We start from the raw sequence: 18,710 nt of genomic DNA on the forward strand, positions 1-18,710 counted from the left end.
TAAGACCCACTTGTTGAGAGGCTCTACTGAGGCCATCGAGCATTGTGTTTAGGTCCTCCACGGTCTCAGCCATGACTACGATATCGTCCGCGAAACGAAGGTGTGTGATATACTCGCCGTTGATATTTATGCCGAATCCGCTCCAGTCCAGAAGCTTGAAAACATCTTCCAGGGCGGTGGTGAACAGTTTCGGAGATATGACATCTCCCTGTCTCACCCCTCGCTGCAACTGGATAGGTTTCGAGTTCTGATCCTGGAGGCGGACCGACATTGTGGCGTTTTCGTACAAGCCCTTCAGCGCTTCGATGTATCTATAGTCAATTTGGCACCGTTGGAGAGACTGTAGCACTGCCCAGGTCTCGATCGAGTCGAAGGCTTTTTCATAGTCCACAAACGCCAGACAAAGTGGCTGATTATACTCCTCGGTCTTCTGTATAATCTGCCGTAGCGTATGTATGTGGTCTATGGTACTAAAGCCTTTTCGGAAACCGGCTTGTTCGGGAGGCTGGAAGTCGTCGAGCCTGCGTGCGAGACGATTCGTGATGACTCTCGAAAACAGCTTGTAGACATGGCTCAGAAGTGAGATGGGTCTATAATTTTTCAACAAGGTTTTGTCGCCTTTTTTTAAAAAAAGTATCACCACACTTCTGTGCCATGCCGTAGGCGTTTTTCCCTCAAGTATGACGGAATCGAACAGCCTCAGAAGTTTTATTATTATTTCTTTATTATTTTTATACTTTTATATTTCTGCTATACTTATTGACGCAAGTAAATCTCATGTTTTATATCTGTTCCAGAACCAATTTTTACAATTTCGCGGTTTAACAAGCCAGTCATGATTCACGGCAGGCACCGGTACAACCAATGCAGGCCGAGCAAAGGGCCGAAGGTCAGGTGGGTGTGTGCCAAGTATCCGAGGTGTAAGACCACCGTGACCACCATCGACAACGACATCATCAAAGTTTCTCAGAAACACACACATTATTACAGTTGAATTGCAAATAGAAATTGTATTGAAAAAGATAATATGAATTGATTAAACCCATGATATTTGACCATTGTTTTAATGAAGAGATCCAAATAGAATTCGAGTATTCGATAGTTTTGTAACGTATTGAGTAAAAAATCCCCAGTTTAATTCGTATTTTTATTATTTATACCTACTTTACCATTCTTATGTAAACTCATGCCAAAACTAAGCCTGCACCATCTTAAATTAAAAAGAAACGTTCTATTCTTCTTTCTTTTGTATAAATAAAACATTAACTCTACATTTATATGAATTTTAATACTTTTATCTAGTTTGTCCAAATCCACGAAGTTTATTATTATTTCTTTATACTTTTTTATTTCTGCTATATTGACGAAAAGTAAATGTCAAATAAATCTCATGTTTTATATCTGTTCCAGTACCAATTTTTACAATTTCGCGGTTTAACAAGCCAGTCATGATTCACGGCAGGCACCGGTACAACCGCAAGCCCAGCAAAGGGGCGAAGGCCAGGTGGGTGTGTGCCAAGTACCCGAGGTGTAAGACCACCGTGACCACCATAGACAACGACATCATCAAAATTTCTCAGAAACATACACATTACAAGTGAATTGCAAATAGAAATTGTATTGAAAAAGATAATATGAATTGATTAAACCCATAATATTTGACCATTGTTTTAATGAAGAGATCCAAATAGAATTCGAGTATTCGATAGTTTTGTATCGTATAGAGTAAAAAATCCCCAGTTTAATTTGTATTTTTATTATTTATACCTACTTTACCATTCTTATGTAAACTCATGCCAAAACTAAGCCTGCACCATCTTAAATTTAATTTAAGAAACGTCAAACTGTCAAATTCCATTTAAAAACACCGGTTATGTTTATTGTCACGGTCAAAATAAGGTGCATGGAACTCGGCCTTAGATTCTGTAAGCAATATTCTCAAATAGTCAAATTATTTAAGTTCATTGTGAATGTTTTTCTTTTAAATTAAAAATGTCATGTTTTGTTGCACAGAAAAAAGGATGAAACGAAAGAGAAAACAGACAAAAGAAGAAAGATTAGAAAAGAAAAGGATAGCTGCAAAACTACGGTATGAGAAAATGAAGAGCGACCCTCAAAGATTAGCGGCTGAAAAAGAGAGAAACAAACTACATTATCAAAAAAAGAGAGAATCTGGCAGAAGAAAACTAGTATCTGAAATGTCGGCTAAAGAAAAAAGGCAAGCTCGTAAAAAATGGAAGGAATACTCAGAGAGATTCCGATACAAAATACAAAGAGAAAAAGTTAATACTAATATAATAAATCAATTTATAATAGAAAATGTCTCATCTTGTGTCAAAGATGAACCTGCGAGTCCTGAGTTTCATAATTGTGAACATTGAACGGGTTTAGGAAAAATTCTGGAGATAAATATTCTTCAACTAGGTACTAACGCCTAATATAAGGTTAATATCAGCACGAAAGCGAAAAAGAGTTTATTGTGATTTTGAAACTATAGCGAAACAAAAATACAAAAATGCCAGAGATTGAAAAAACTTGAGCTACTTAACATCCAAGAATTAGTTACGTCTTACAAATTAATTTTAAGTTGCAAATAACGTCTTAAGACATTTATTTCTGAAAAATAGAAAATACATTACTTAAATTGAGAAACACTGGTTATGTGATAAATAAACATTGATTTCGGTAAAATTTTGTCGTTTTCCTTAGTTTCCTGGTGACCAGTTTCTTGTGCCTTGATTTCCTTTGAATGGTCATAAATCAAAAACTATTGTATATTTTGATTGTTTCGCTTAGACTTAAAGGACGTGTTATACTCTTATGTATAGGCTAAATTTCTCAAATAGAATTTAAAAAAAATATCAAACCGAAACCAGACTCAGATCAGTCCTTACTTTAAAATAACTATGTGTAATGTGGCATTTACATTAGAGTCGTGTTATATTTAATTATATCGATTCAAATCGGCTTTATCTTCAGAGCTTCTGTGTTTCTAGGACCAGTGATGTACAGTACCTCGCGATTCGGCAAGCCTGTGATAGTGATGGGACGATATCGATACAATCGCCACTGTCGTAACAGAAGTAAAACGTCCACGGCTTTTTGGACTTGCGTCAGGTCGCCGAGGTGTAAAGCAACGTTGACTACTCTAGATGACATAATTATCAGGACCAAGAACGAGCATTGTCACGATTAGTTTTTGAAGCCAAAGATCTGAAGAATTTTAAATCTCTATTATTATTATCTGTATTAAGGTACTTTCAGTGTAAAGCTCGATTCACACATATCAGTGAAGCCACAGTTCCGTCACAGTGTCCGCTCAGTTCAGTATCAGTGCTACAGTGTGGTCTATTCCACTTTGATCACCTGGGTCATCAAAGCCCAGCTGTAATAATATGTAATTTACCTATGTTCCACGAATAAACGAATTTTGATTTTTGATTTTATCCTTCAACTAGTGAGCGAACTACGTGAAGAGTATGTAAGAAAAAACTCCACTTCAACTGCGACTCAGAGACAAGAAACTAATTCTGAAACAAGTGAACCATGTACTACAAACAATAAGAGGCGGCAATGTCAAATCAATAGTAATTGTAAAAAAAATAAAACATTTGAAAACTGCACTATCTGTAAAAAAGCTGTTTGTGGAAAATGTACAAGAGAGTGTAAAAAAACTATTACTTGTTACAAATGTTACTCACTTTAATGCTAAATTGTTTACTACTATTAAAAAATAAATTTGTATTATTTTTATTTAATTTTTTTATTTAAAATCTGTAATAATTTCATAAGTGTTCTCACTTAATCTCTAGTACCGTCAAATTGACCGTTGCGGTCTTTGAAGGTATAGCATGAAGCACGGCCCTTCTAGTGTAGTATAGCGGCCCGTATGCGGACACCAGTCAACAGATTTCTGATAAATCGTGTGGTTTTCCTCAGTTATTACAGTCCACACGATAGAAACTGCAGTGAAACCACTAGTTTGAATGTATTATTTATTAAAATGTATGCCATTGATCTGTAAATATAATAATTGTAATTACATATTTATTTAGTTGAAACTATTTAATAAAAATAAAATTTTCTGAACCTACATGTGTAATTCATCATGTACATTGGACCACAGTTCCAGCTACTCATTTTCGATCATGTCGTCTCGTTCTATCGCAATGAATTATCATTTTATAGAGTGAAAGAAAATACGAAAATGGGTGGCTGGAACTGTGGCTTACTGTAGGTAAAACAGTTCTCCATACACAACCAATACCTGTTTAAATAAAGGACAACTTTAAGCATTATATTTATTGAACTTTAAGATGATTAAATAGACACTAATCAAAATCTAAATTAATTGACTGTTATCGGAAGGTTTTCTCTTAATTTATTATCTTTCCAGAAGTAATTTTCACCACATCGAGGTTGGGTAAGCCAGCCATTGAGGTGGGGCAGTATCGCTATAACCGCACCTACGTCGGCATTTCCAACGCTAAGGTCACCTGGGTCTGCGCCAAATATCCGAGGTGCAAAGCCAGTGTGTGCACGTTAGGCAACAGGGTTGTGAAGACAACTAATCAGCACTGTCATTAGTGAAGAACTGAAGTCTTTTTCATGAGGAGGAGGATCCAATGTGATATACTCTTATCGACGTCAAAATGTATGGACAAAATCGATGAAATGGTGTGATAACCGTTTATCGCGGCTCGCATCCTAGGCCGCTACCAACCAGGCGATATGAAGTCATTGGGGGAGGCTCATGTTCAGCAGTGGACGTCCTGTGGCTGAAATTATGATGGTGATAATAAAGATTTTTTGCTTTTTGTGACCCTTTCGACAGTATTTCACGAAAATGCAGCAGTTTCACCGGTGATCCTGAAATAAAGTCACCTGTTTTATTGAGTTTTAATAAATAATAATTATACACAATATTATTAAGTGACTTGTGAAATTTTCAATCTTAAAGCTATTATTATTCATCAACCATGTTATCTTGTAATTAAGACATAAGTAGAGTTAGAGCTCTCGAGGACATCATGCAAGTTCTTCCAAGCATGGAATAATTTTCTAATTGTTACTGAAATATTACAGCGTACTGAAATTTTATTACGTGCTTTTACATAATAAGGTATTCATAACCTGTATTAGGATAAATGTATTTAAATTAAAGTTTTTAAATTCTTTCTTCAAATCAAAAGCCTTTTAATTCATTGTAGGTATTCCTGATATTCTGCCTTTTGTATTTTTGGCTTTTAGTCAGTATGAAATTTAAATCATTGGCATCCTTTAAAATAAGACTCTACTTATGATGCTTACATAGTAGGTACTAAGTACATTCCCCAAATATGAGACAAATCCAATTTTTCAGATGCAGTGTTCACGACCTCACGGTACGGCAAGCCAGTCATGGTGCTGAACGGATTTCGATACAATCGCTACTGCCGAAGCAAAGGTCCCAGAGTGAGTTGGATATGCGCCAAGCATCCTTATTGCAAGGCCGCTTTGACTACCCTCGAAGAAAAAATCATTAAGTTCAAAAATAAGCATTGTCATATGTGAATAAAGTTAATTTTTGTTTGTATTTTTCGAGACAAAGGATTGAGGTTTGTCTACTAAAAGGTGGGAAGAAAAACAAATTTTCCACCGCCTTACTTAATTTTAATAATGTTTATAATGCATGCTTCGTTATTAATTATTAATGTTTGTTAAATGTTTAACAGCTACTTTTATTTTCATATTGGTTTTCAACAACTGTGCATTACCTTTTTAACCGACTTCAAAAAAGGAGGAGGTTATATGTTCGACTGTATGTATTTTTTTTTCTATGTATGTTCACCGATTACTCCGTCAATTGTGGACCGATTTTCAAAATTCTTTTTTTGTTCGATAGGGTACACTTCTGAGGTGGTCCCATTGTCACCAAGTTAGGATCTGATGATGGGATCCTAGGGAAATCGAGGGCAAACCTCAAATTTTATAAGCACGTATATCGTTTTTCAAACTTTTTCTTAAGTTATTCAAGTATTTGCTCCTGGAAATCATCATCTCATATTGATGAGCTGATGATAGAAGGTAAAACTTAATGCTTAGGAGTTGGAAGATAATTCTTTTAATTTTATAGATAAGTATAGTTTCTAAAGTTATTCAAGTGTTTACATCAGATATTCATCATCTCATCATGATGAACTGGTCATGGTAGGTACAACTCCTTAATGCTTAGGAGTTGGAGGTAAATTATTTAAATATTATAGGTACAAATAGACCAACAGTTGTATTCTTTCATGTTTTTAAGGTGGGCTGACGGTTTAAGGTCTTTTTAGGTTTCCTATATGGTAACCTGTATTTTGTAGGGAATATTATTATACAGTAGACATGAAGAATATGGTCTCAATGTACTGCCTACCTTCAGTGGTAACATCAAGGTAATAATTAGTTAAGCAAGAAAAGCAAGAAATAAGTAAAATTTTATGAAAAAAAAAACCGACTCCAAAAAACCTACATTAAAAAGTACAAAAATAATTACTAATTACCTACTTATTTATTAGGACGAATTATTAGGTTTTTTGGAGTCGGTTTTATTTTTTTTCATAAAATTTTATGTGTTATGTTCACCTGTAAATGATGTATAATGATCATATCATGTACCAAGGGATTTCATGTTGTCATAATTAGTTAATACCTATGTTTAAATAAAATAATTCGTATAGGAGATATGCAATTTGATTAACTCCTAATCAATCAATCAAATAAGGTAATTGCTGTATTTAGTTACAAAACACTACAGTAAGTTTCGACTAATTAGTTACTATACTACTACTAGAATACTGAGTTGAAATAATGTAGATTTGTCTGGAAATTTTATGATTTTGCAGAAACTCATACGCGCATAAAGCGCATTATGAGTACCATAGATTTCGTGACACTCGTCATTATTATAAAAGTCAAAGAATAACATTGTGATTTGTGATGAGAATGAGTCAACTATTTCAGTAACTAAGTTATTTATTAAGAATGATCCAAAGTTTTTATTCCTCATACAAGATGAGAAGATTAATTTTCTTAATATCAAAGTCGCTGCAATAATTTGTTATTTGTAAAGCCTGGTCCGTGAGCACGTAGAATTTTGTCCAATGACCCCAAGCTACCCATCCTTATCGCTCGCGCGTAATTATATTGCTGTCGCGACTGTGCGACGGGCTACGTGCTCACGGACCAGGCTTTGTATACATTTCAGCACAAGTTATTCATACATCTGTTTCCAGATCCAGTGTTCACAACATCCCGGTACGGAAAACCGGTCATAGAGATCGGTAAGCACCGGTACAACCGGTACCACCGTAGCAAAGGCCCGAAGGGTTTCTGGGTGTGCGCGAGGTATCCCAGGTGTAAGGCTACCCTCACCACCGTCGAAGACAAGATTGTTAAAGCGAAATACACGCACTGTCACAAATAATAAAGTTCAAAATAAGCATTTTTTTTTAATTTTCACTTCTTTCCACAGCAAACTACTATCAATTTGACGTAATGAGATACTGGCAGTTTTGATTTAAAAGGTTTATTACACTATTATTCGATGATTTTTTTGGTACTTACAAAACAGAAATTAAGGGAGATGTGCGGTAAACCTAAAGACACTTATTCCTACCTACAAATGTTTTTTTTCGGTGGTTTGAAATATAATATGAGGTACTTAAATCTACAAACTACTTATTTGTTAGCACATGTAGGATGGAATCGAATTAGCACTTAGAATAGAAATTACATAGACTATTCTAATTAAAAAAATGTGTGTAACAATTTATTACATTATCAAACATTTTAGTTACAGTGCCAATCATACTGCAGACCAGAAAAGGGAAGCCATTGCTGCAAATTAACGAGCATCGGTACAACTGCAAGAGAACCAACGGCACGAAGACATACTGGATGTGCAACAAAGCGCCCCAGGGCTGCAAGGTGTCTATAGTGACGTACGATGACGTCATCGTCAAAACCAACAACGAACATAACCACTTATAATACAGAGTGATCATTACTAAGTGAGCTGCCACACTGGCGGATTGCAAGCGTTTTTGCAGCTCGCTGCATCACCGCTCCGTTTTGAAATTTTGTAAAGCCCTGGATTTCCTAAATAAATAAATAAAACGCTTGTATCCGCCAGTGTGGCAAATCCCTAAGAATCTACAGATTAAGGCTACTCGTATAATGGCGCAAGTACACTATGCGGAATTTGGCCGAGGTGTAATAGTGTGAACACCATCTCGGTTACCTTCTCCTTTCCCTACCTATGCGTCGCCCATACTTCGGTGTGCGATCTAGCGCATTGTCTCGGTTACTTTTATAGTGTACTTGCGCCATGAAATTAAGATGCAAGGCGATATATTTAACCCCTAACATCGAAGTAGTGCCTCTATTGTTTTTATATCCACTCAAATGTAAGAGATTTTTTGGGGTTGTCGATATATCGAGCAGTTTATATAAAATTAAACATAATTAAAAATATGGCAAAAAACATACCAATTGAATAAGATCTCGATTAAGGAACTAAATAAGTACATGCTTTAGCTTAGTTTTCAGGAGACAATAGAGTTTTGTCAAAAATATATTTTTAATTGACAGAGGTTCAAGGTTTCTCGAAGGGAGACCATTTCTCAGCAAGCGTAGTATAAGACTTTTAGTATTTACCAATGAGAATAGCTGTGGATTTTGAATAAATTAAAATATAATTAAAAAAAAAAATTTAAAAAACGTTGATAGGTACAGTTGACTTGGCACTGCCAATATATTTATGAACTTGACTGTATATAAATAAATAGATATTAGATAAATGCACTGGCAAAATTGTTAAATATTAGCAATGTTTAATGTGTGTTCACGTGTGTGTGTATAGTTAATATTCACCTTGAGAGTTTAAGTGTATTTTTCCAATCGATCTTAGTAATTACGTTGTATTTAATTTAAAACGTTTAGAGCTGACTTTTCAATCGTTAGATAATATTTTTAAACTGAAGAATAAACTTGTCTATCTATCTATCTATCTTTATCAGCCTTTGGGGTTCGTCTTCAAATATAGGCCTCACCTTTAACCTTCCACCGACTTCTGTCCCTGGCCACATGCATCCAGTTTATTCCAGCTTGTTGCCGGATGTCACCTGTGCAACTTCGAAAAAAAAGTAATAATGTCATTTTTACATGTTTCTCTTACTGAAATACCATATACCTGATACCAAATAAATATTTTTTCTTTCTTTCAAATTGTTAATATGCCAAACGTATTCTTCAGTTAAAAGTTATCGGACGATTGAAAAATCAGCTCTTTCATTTTGACTTCAGTCAATGTCTGTTTATAATTCTTAATATATTACATAAATAATTTAGTTGCAATTTACTTTATAAATATTTTTTTATATATTTTTATTTTACTTTATTTACAACCTAAGTATATTGAATAAATACATTTTTAATTGATTGGTTTTTTAATACTTCCACGTTGAAAACGTTCAAAAACTGAAACTTTCCTTAATCATTTATATAGCATAATAACATACTTTTCTGTCACAGGCTACATATTGTTGAGAACGTCGCACAACAAGCCGCTTCTTCAAATCGGCGGTTACAGGTTCAATCTGAAACACGACAGTGGAATAAGGAAGAACTGGACGTGTAATAAAGCAGGGACCGGGTGCAAATGTACCATCGTTACCCTTGGGGGCAAAGTGGTCGCGATGAGGAATTATCACAATCACTAGAATATTAATTTGTTGATTAAAATAAGGGTTAAACTATAAAATTGACGATTTTTCCTTCAATATTCATTAATTTATTCATAACTCCTTCAATACAATTGCTATATCCATTTTTTTTCAAACCCTATTTCAAGGACTTACACATATAAATTTTTATGACTTTTTTTTAATTTAAATAAATTTTCAAAAATAACTCGTCCTAGGCGTCCGTTTTGTTTTTTTCAGGTATCAATTTTAATTTTTTTCTTTGTTTATCCGTTAAATATTATCTAATCTACCTACAACATTTCATAAAACTTAGATTTGTTGTTCCTTCAAAAATCGAAAAATATTTTAATGGAAAAATTAAATTTAGCGAAATTTTCCATACAAAGCGGCAATTTCATACTTTAAAACCTATGTGATCTGGACTATTAGTGAACTCACTCGTAACACAAGCATGTTATGCTTACCACGAGGGGTTAACAGGACTGTATATTATTTAAAAATATGTTAAGACTATTTGAATGGAAATTATTTAGTTGTTAAGACTTGTGAAAGCCAAGCATTCGTGTTAATTAGTGGTTAAGAGAACATTTATTATGCATTGATAACTTGAATGGATTTTAATTCAATCTGTATATTTAGGAAAAAAAGGAGGTGTATATAATTTTTTTCATTAATTCTCATTGTTATACGTTAAGGAAGAAAGCATTTATGAATGTTCCATTTGACTATAATTGTTTTATTTTTATATTCTAAACTTGTTGGGCTCAAATTAATGTTGTTGATATTGAACCTTGGGTTGTACAATGTACATGTTTAATTTTTTTAACGAATTTAAAGAGATATTGATTAAAATATTATTATTAATTAAAAAAATGTAATGTATTTCTTCCTTTGAATAATTTTCCCTAATAATGCTGAGATCAGTAGGCCTAAGATGCGCGCCGTGACAACTTTTATCGACGTCAAAATGTATGGGCAAAATCGATAAAATGCCGTGATAACCGCTTATCGCGGCGCGCATCTTAGGCCTACAGGCCTCTGAGGGCCTCTCTAACTTAATCGGTCAGTATAATGTTTACCTCTAAATAGGCTAGTTGCCTAAAAAAATTTTTTTAGTCCGTAATGTTTAATATCAAAAAATATTGGACACATATATTTTTATTTGTCAATCTAACAAATAATTACATAGTTATGGTGCGTTGAAGTTGCGCACGACGTCACAACGTGCGGCATTTTTAAGCAAGCGTTGACGTCACGGGCCTCTTCTTATGAACTTTGGGGCGCTTTATCTCTTTAAATTTTCATTAGTTTGAAAAAGTGAAAAATACGTGTAGAGTATTTTTTGATAAGTTAACTGACGGACTAATTAAAACTCTTGCTTTTTGACCCAGGCAACATCCCCATTGTATAGGGTCATGTCCCAGCAAGTACTGACCTGATGACGATGATGATGGTGATAGCTAATATGAATAATAAGAAAAAATATTTATTTATTTATTATTACATTATTTAGCAGTTACATCTTTGATTTAAATAGTGTCTTAAATCCTTAAATGGTTAAATATATGCAAGTTTGAATGTAACACACATTTAATTCACACCGTTTGGTGTAGCGGTTCGGAACGGACTTCTATGCCGAGAGGTCCCGGATTCGATTCCCGGCCGAGCAGAAATTGAAATGATGAATTTTAATTTCTGTGGTTGGTTGTGGTTTTAATTTCTGGGTGTTACTATGTATATTATGTTTGGGACTAGAAGCGTAGTGTAAAATGTCCAATTATATTTATTTATTTATTTATGGTTTATCTAATTTGAATATTCTATATTTTTCAGACTTTGTGTTCCTGCAATCTAAACGTGGGAAGCCGATACTGCAATATGGCTACTACAGATACAATCTGATCAACAGTAAGGGCGCCAAAAGATACTGGTACTGCAACCAGGCTCCCCGTGGCTGCAAGACGAGTATAACGACTTTCGAAAACACGGTAGTGTCAGTGAAAAATGTCCACAACCATTAAATATGTAAGGCATGACATGATGATTTTTTAATATTCGATTTTCACCTTATGCAAAGAAAATATACATACTTTATGTAGCCCTGTGTCGTACTTGTTTTACAGTTTTAAACTTAGAAAAAAAAAACTGTTGTCACAAGAACCTGTGAACAGTTTGGTAAGTGACTTATATTTTATAAGCTCTTATTTTTTACTTATAATAATAATATTAATTTGTTTTCGTTTTCGATATCGCTTTTTTGTTTATAAACGAATAAATACGTGTGCATTAGCAATTGAAATATATATGCTTTTCTTAGGAGTGGATTCATGTCAATAGTCCAGCGGAATATCGGATTCGAACTAACGACCTTCGAAACTGCAGTTCAGCAAAGGCACAGTTGAGCTGTTGTTGCCTCACTTTATTTTCTTAATTAGATTTTTATTTTATTTATTTATTCATGAATAGAACGGTAGTACCAATTACACTATTCAAACAAGACGTAACAAAGTTCAGAATAACATTTTAACATTTAGTTATTAGGTAAATACTTTCTGTAACTCATTATAAATGTTACGGTTAATGTGATAAATTGAAAATTATTAATAATAACCGGTTATTATGAATAATTCCCGACAGTCGCGGTGAAAGTGATAAATTAATCACAGTTAACAGTGATTATTTAATAATTCAACCTTAGTACTAACAAATTTCATAAAAGAGAACAACATCTTGTGTACGTGCTCGTGTACAGCCAAACTTTTGAACGTTTTGGTATCATATATTAATATAATTTGGCATAATGAGTTTGGAATGTTTCTTGCATAATATTACTTTTCCATGATGCCTATAACATAATGTTTTGATTAAAAGTGAAAAATAGGTTAAGGTGGGGCGGTAAGGTAAGCCGCCTATTTAGTTTTATACACACATAAATGACCTCATATTAATCACATTTACCAAATCATGCGGTAATTATTCATAATAACCGGCGATTATTCATAATTTTCACATTTATCACTTTGACCGTAACATATAATATATGGCTTGCAGGAGCATCTACATATATACCCATAAAGCAGAGACGCGGAAATGAGCTGATACAACAACACAGGCTGACTAAAATTGAACAAATCACACTACGAACACTAACCGATGGTAGAACTGTAAACGCTACAACAAGAAAAAATTGCAGAAACTGCTACAAAAACAAAAATCGAGTGAGTACTGGAATGGAATGTAGGAACTGTCCTGGTGGTCCCCCTCTATGCTTCAAATGTTTTTTTGACTTGCATTATTGTACAAGTTTTTAAATTTGCAACTGTCCACATTGCATGCCGTGGCAGCCTTTAATTAAGACAACACTTAGTTCTAAGCACTTTTAGTTATAGTAATTCCATGTATGCGTGTTTGTCTTGTTGGTTGTCCTAATAAATAAAATAAAATAAAGTACTGCCAAGTAAATACAATCTTTCTACATCGCTCCTCTATTTATGTTTTATTGTTTTCGAAAATGAAACCAAAATTATATTAATTAGATATCATTCGTTCCTAAATATTGATTATGCAAAATTTATTAAATATAGAATAATAATAAAATAATTATTTTTATTTCCTGTTTTTTTTTATAAACCTAAACTGAACATCACGTTTTATTAAGTTATGGCACAGAATAAGTAATAGTACGTTATGGGGTATATGGGCACTAATTGAGTTATGTATGGCCAACCACGAAGACGCGATATCGCGTGGATAATATTTAGATAATAACAAAGGGAAAGTTATTCAAGCACAGAAAAACAAAACAAGTACAGCATAATTATACTTTGCCTTGTCCGGTTCATGTTTCTTCGTGGCTACTATTTCCATAAACAATAAAATATATAAATATGCATATACTTATTATATTTTTATTTTAAAATTATGATAGGTCATTTTCGAGTTCACCCGTATAACCAGAGTAAATACAAATGAGTAGGTTATCTTCATAGAAACGCACCGAGCGCGGTTTGTATGTGAGCGCGCCAATATGTATTCGGCGCGCACGCACACACTGACAAAATTCGGCGCAACTCCCCGCTAATCCACGATAACCTACTCATTTGTATTAACTCTGGTATAACTAAATATTATCTTCATTTCAGTTCTGCACGTCCCAACGAAAACGCATCGGGATGACACCGCCAGTAGGCGTCGGCAAAGACGGTGTGTGATGTGCGGCAAACACGGTAAAAGGAAGATCGTGACCACGCAATGCTCGACTTGCCCGGGCCAGCCAGCGCTTTGCCTGGGCGCATGCTTCGAGGAGTTTCACAGGCTGCAAATGACGCCCATAGTAAAGCATGTATATATCTCAAATGCCCATCTGGAAAAATAAGGTAAAGAAAAGTTGTTCGAAACATGTGTACATATAGATAGGTAGGACCTATGTACTCGCATTTATGATACAAACAATTGTATTGTTTTGAAAAAAATCCTATATACGTTTTTTAATTTTCGAAAATGAAAGCAACATATATTTATGTAATATTAGTTCCATCAAATGTTGATTTTTCATTGTAAATATGTAAAGTTGATGTTATTTTGTGAGGTTGATAGTAATATACAATTAAAAAAATATTAAATATACATACAACATTATTTTTATTTTGTTTTTATCAGTAAGGCCCAGAACAGACAGTGAAACGCAACTGCAACGAAACTGCAACTTTCTGATGATTCTGATGAATGAAACTGAAACTGAAAGTTTCAAACTGGTTACGTCATGTGTGGTCTCTCAACGGACGCTATGGCAGAAACTTAGATGCAACTCAAAAGTAACTAGCAGTTGCACTTTCGTTGCAGTTGCGTTTCACCGTCTGTTCTGGGCCTTATATGTAACTTAACACATAAACTGGATAATAATTGAGCTGTAGATGTAGTTGTAGTTATGGTAAATACGTACATATTTATGTTTCAAAATTATGGAAGGACATTTTCTAGTTCACCTGTATTTCAGTTATTCACGTCCCAACGAAAACGCCGCATCGGGAGAACGTCTCCAGAGGGATTTGTCGGCGAAAACGAAAACGATGTAAGGTGTGCATTAAACACGGTATAAGGAAGGCCGTGACCACGCAGTGTTCGACTTGCCCAGGCCAGCCAGCGCTTTGCCTGGGCGCATGCTTCGAAGAGTTTCACAGGCTGCAAATGATGCCCATAGTAAAGCATGTATACTCCGTGAAATATTAGTGGTTGTTTTCCCGCAGTAGAATGATTTACCTTTAGTAGTCGAATCTTGCGAGTTATTTTTGAAAAAAAAAAAAAAATGTTCTCAACTAATCAAAAAAATATCATCAACTGGAAAGCGTGAAAAGATAGTATTTTTTTTTACAAAATGTGACGTATTTGGAGACTGCCTGCCTCACGAAATCAATATTTAAAGTAAAAGAAGCACTCGCACTAAGTAATACCATAATACCTACAGCATAAACTGAATCGCACACGCTCCGTACAGGCTAATTTTTTATTTGAATTAAAAAAAACTTCCTTAATCTATTGTACTAGTAAGATAGAATCATTTTACTGCAGGAAAACAACCACTCAAATTTCACGGTGTATAATATTATCTCAAATGCCCATCTGGAAAGATAAGGTAAAGAAAAATTGTTCGAAACATGTGTACAATGTACATATAGATATGTAAATCCTTAAATACTACCTATGTACTCGTATTTATGATGCAATCAATATTGTATTGTTTAAAAAAATCCTAAGTATATACGTTTTTTAATTTTTGAAAATGAAAGCAACATTATTATAATTATGTAACATTACCTAGTTCCTTCAAATTAGGGTTGTTATGGATATGTAGTTTCGGTTATGGATACGGTTACGGATATAGGAATAATATACTCAACATCAAATAAACCGCATCTTCCGCGACGCGAACTTTAAAGATTTTCTTCTGACACAATCATGGTGCCCCAACAATATTGGTGTTATTTGAAAGCCCAATAAATATCCCTAAAGAAAAACACATTTAATTTCTTAATAAACAATTAACATATACCATAAATGTGACTTGAAAAAAGACCTCAGTTTGGGCTCACCTCTGGGATCAATTAGACCAATTATCATGGTTGTAAAACCAAATAATGATCTCACGTGTCCTCTTTAACAGATGGATACCGATTAATCCCAACTTAAAAGTTTTATAGCCCCAAATTTGGCTCAAGCGTAACTACCTATTTTTTGAAGAAGTGACTGGATCCTTCTAAAGACTTTTTGGGGTAAATACCTTTCCTTTAATTAAAATTAAGTTTAGACCTAGGCTTTTAAATGGTGCCAATATTGGTGGGAAGTGGGAATGCATACGTTTGAAAGTGCTTGTCGCGGAAGGTGCGATTTATTTGATGTCGAGTGTATTATACCGGTTTCGGTTACGGTTACGGGTATTTTTTTTATATCGGATATCCGAAAGTTTCGGTTACGGTTACGGATATCTATGCTTTAGAATGCAATTTGCAATAGTTGTCCAACACGGTTCATTCATGGCCGCACACTTTACATCGAATAAAAAGTATTAAAAAAATAAAAATTGATACTAGATGGCATTATAAAGGTAAATCAGGCTGTTATGCCTTTACATATAATGTTGTACAAAAAACAATTTAAACTGCCTGTATCTGAAACTATCCCAAACTTTTGAATTGGTTACGGTTACGGTTTCGGATATTTTTTTATTTCGGATATCCGAAAGTTTCGGTTACGGTTACGGATATCCATAACATCCCTGCTTCAAATGTTGATTTTTCACTGTAAATGTGTAGATGTTATTTTGTGAGGTTAATAGTAATAAGTATACAATAAAAAAATGAATTAATATACAACATTATTATTATTTTGTTGTTATAAGTAAAATGTAACTTATACACTTAAACTTGGCCATAATTGAGCTGTAAATGTAGTTGTAGGTATTGTAAATACATACATACATACATAAATGGTTTTCTAGTACAACCTTTGTTTGTGCCGTGTACGATTGTCTTTCAATCTTGGAATCGGTAGGTAATATCGACATATACAGTTTGTATACTTGTACATACATATCTTACTAACATAACCGTAACTAGGAAACAGTCTTGCGATACTCTATTTATGATCGTCACACACATAGAATTAGGCTTCTCTTTGATAGAAAATAAACCATAACGTGATCTTTTTCAGTCAAATTTGGCATCTCTCAGAGAGGGAATGTCGTGTTGATGGTCGACGGGCAGAGGTTCAAGAGGACATCGATGTACGGCTGCAAGTCCTGGTGGCACTGCATCAAGAGGACCTCCAAAGCTTGCCCAGCCAGCCTCCGGCTTATAAACGACCAGCTGGACCTATCCAGATTGGAGATGTTGAATCTTATACACAATCATAATTGAAATAAATGTTCGCACTTTTATGGACAGTTCGGTTTGGTGCCGACGACTTTATTTCAAAAGAATTATGTCAACACGTCAATAGTCGGCTACTCATATTATGATTTTTTTACTCTTCCTTCAATATCTAACTTAGCTAAAAATAAGTCAGTTTTTGGATATTTGCCACTTGCGTCGTTTTGATTCTAAAGGTGCGAAGGTCGTTTACACCAATTAATAAGGTCACTAACAGAGTTAATGATTGCATCTGTATTTAAGTACTTTTAATTTTCTTTGCTTGTATGCTGCTAGTAAGCAAAAGCGTTGTCTTCCACGATTATAAAATCATAATATATTTCCTTTGATCAGAAAGATCACATAGTATTCGTATTTATGATGATGATAAATGAGATGCAATGTTTAAAAACAAAAAAGTGGCCGCAAACAACTTGAAACTTTTTTACATTAAATACTTACGAATATAATTTTTTTATTAATATTTTTCTTGTCAATGATTTTAATATGTCGTATGTTTTAACTTTTACTAAATCATTTTTAATACAATTTTATTTATTGAGATTAGGTATGTTAGTCTAGGTTTTTTTTAATTTTTTTTGTTGCTTGTGTTGATATTATTTGCAATAAGAATAAAGGGTGCCTTAAGTTATTATTAATATTGTGTGATGGAGATGTTGTATTTATAGTTATTTTCATTTGTGGTTCAGAGACAAATAAATATTTAATTAATGCATTTGCGTGATTTCGTAATCTCCCCTCGATGACGTTTTCCAAACGTCGGTTAGGGTAAATAAGTGATTAGGTACCTATATCTATCGCAATCGTTCGTGTCGTTAACTCGCATTGTCCGAGCAAGATGGATAGACCTGAAAATACGGACATAACTTTCTCGGAATTAAGGATAAAAGGTAATAAGGTAAGGTGTTTAACCTGATTTAAGATGAGATGTAATCTTAATGTAATTTTAATGATACAAAGCTGCTTTACTAGACGTTGATTCTAGCGTTGAAAAGCTAAGTATGTATACGTATTACTTTGAAATTCATAACTTAAGTGTGATAATCCATATTTTCATCTTCTTTCTACAAAGCTTAACCAATTCTTTGCAGACGTTCAAATACTGAAAACAAAGTTCGGGAAGCCGCTCCTGTTGTATAACGGTTTCACGTTCAACTTCAAACACAGTAGGAACTGCGGGAAGAGTGCTTACTGGTCTTGCAACCGGGCCAATATTGGCTGCCGGGCTACGGTCACCACATACGAAGACACCGTGGTCGCCGTCAAGCATGAGCACCACCATCGGGAGATAAAGAAAAAGTGTCCCCTTCGGAACGCCTAAAATTTTTGAGTTTTCCAGCGGTTGAATTTTTAAATAGTTTTTCTTCCAGTGACTGGGCCCATCTCTAAGATTTTAGAGTTAATATTTGTTGATTTGGTGTTTAATCTATACCTACCTATAAAAGCGAAAGGTCACTGATGCCCGTTTTCACCATCAATCCCTAATTTTTAAGAGACCCTTATGAAAACAAAATGCTTGTTACGTGTTACCATAGGGGTCACTTAAAAATTAGGGATT

The 18,710-nt window shown here is 34.3% G+C and overlaps 1 protein-coding gene across 33 annotated transcripts in view; it reads left to right on the forward strand.

Moving 5' to 3' along the window:
• Positions 1-18,710, forward strand: part of LOC135076983 (modifier of mdg4-like) — a 351,682-nt gene that overhangs the window by 178,922 nt on the left and 154,050 nt on the right. The window contains exon 5 of one of the 33 annotated variants that reach the window (XM_063971545.1): positions 12,780-13,054. The exons of 28 other annotated variants lie outside the window; for them this stretch is intronic. In XM_063971545.1, coding sequence (XP_063827615.1) covers positions 12,780-13,039 — 260 coding nt within the window. In that variant the 3' untranslated portion in view covers positions 13,040-13,054. Of the gene's footprint in view, positions 1-2,013; positions 2,397-12,779; positions 13,055-13,870; positions 14,119-14,724; positions 14,973-18,243; positions 18,489-18,710 lie in introns of those variants that run through there. 4 more of the 33 variants (XM_063971526.1, XM_063971569.1, XM_063971560.1 and 1 more) reach the window with 4 other exon arrangements.

The sequence above is a fragment of the Ostrinia nubilalis genome, chromosome 12, assembly GCF_963855985.1.
Source record: "Ostrinia nubilalis chromosome 12, ilOstNubi1.1, whole genome shotgun sequence".
Lineage (NCBI taxonomy): Eukaryota > Metazoa > Arthropoda > Insecta > Lepidoptera > Crambidae > Ostrinia > Ostrinia nubilalis.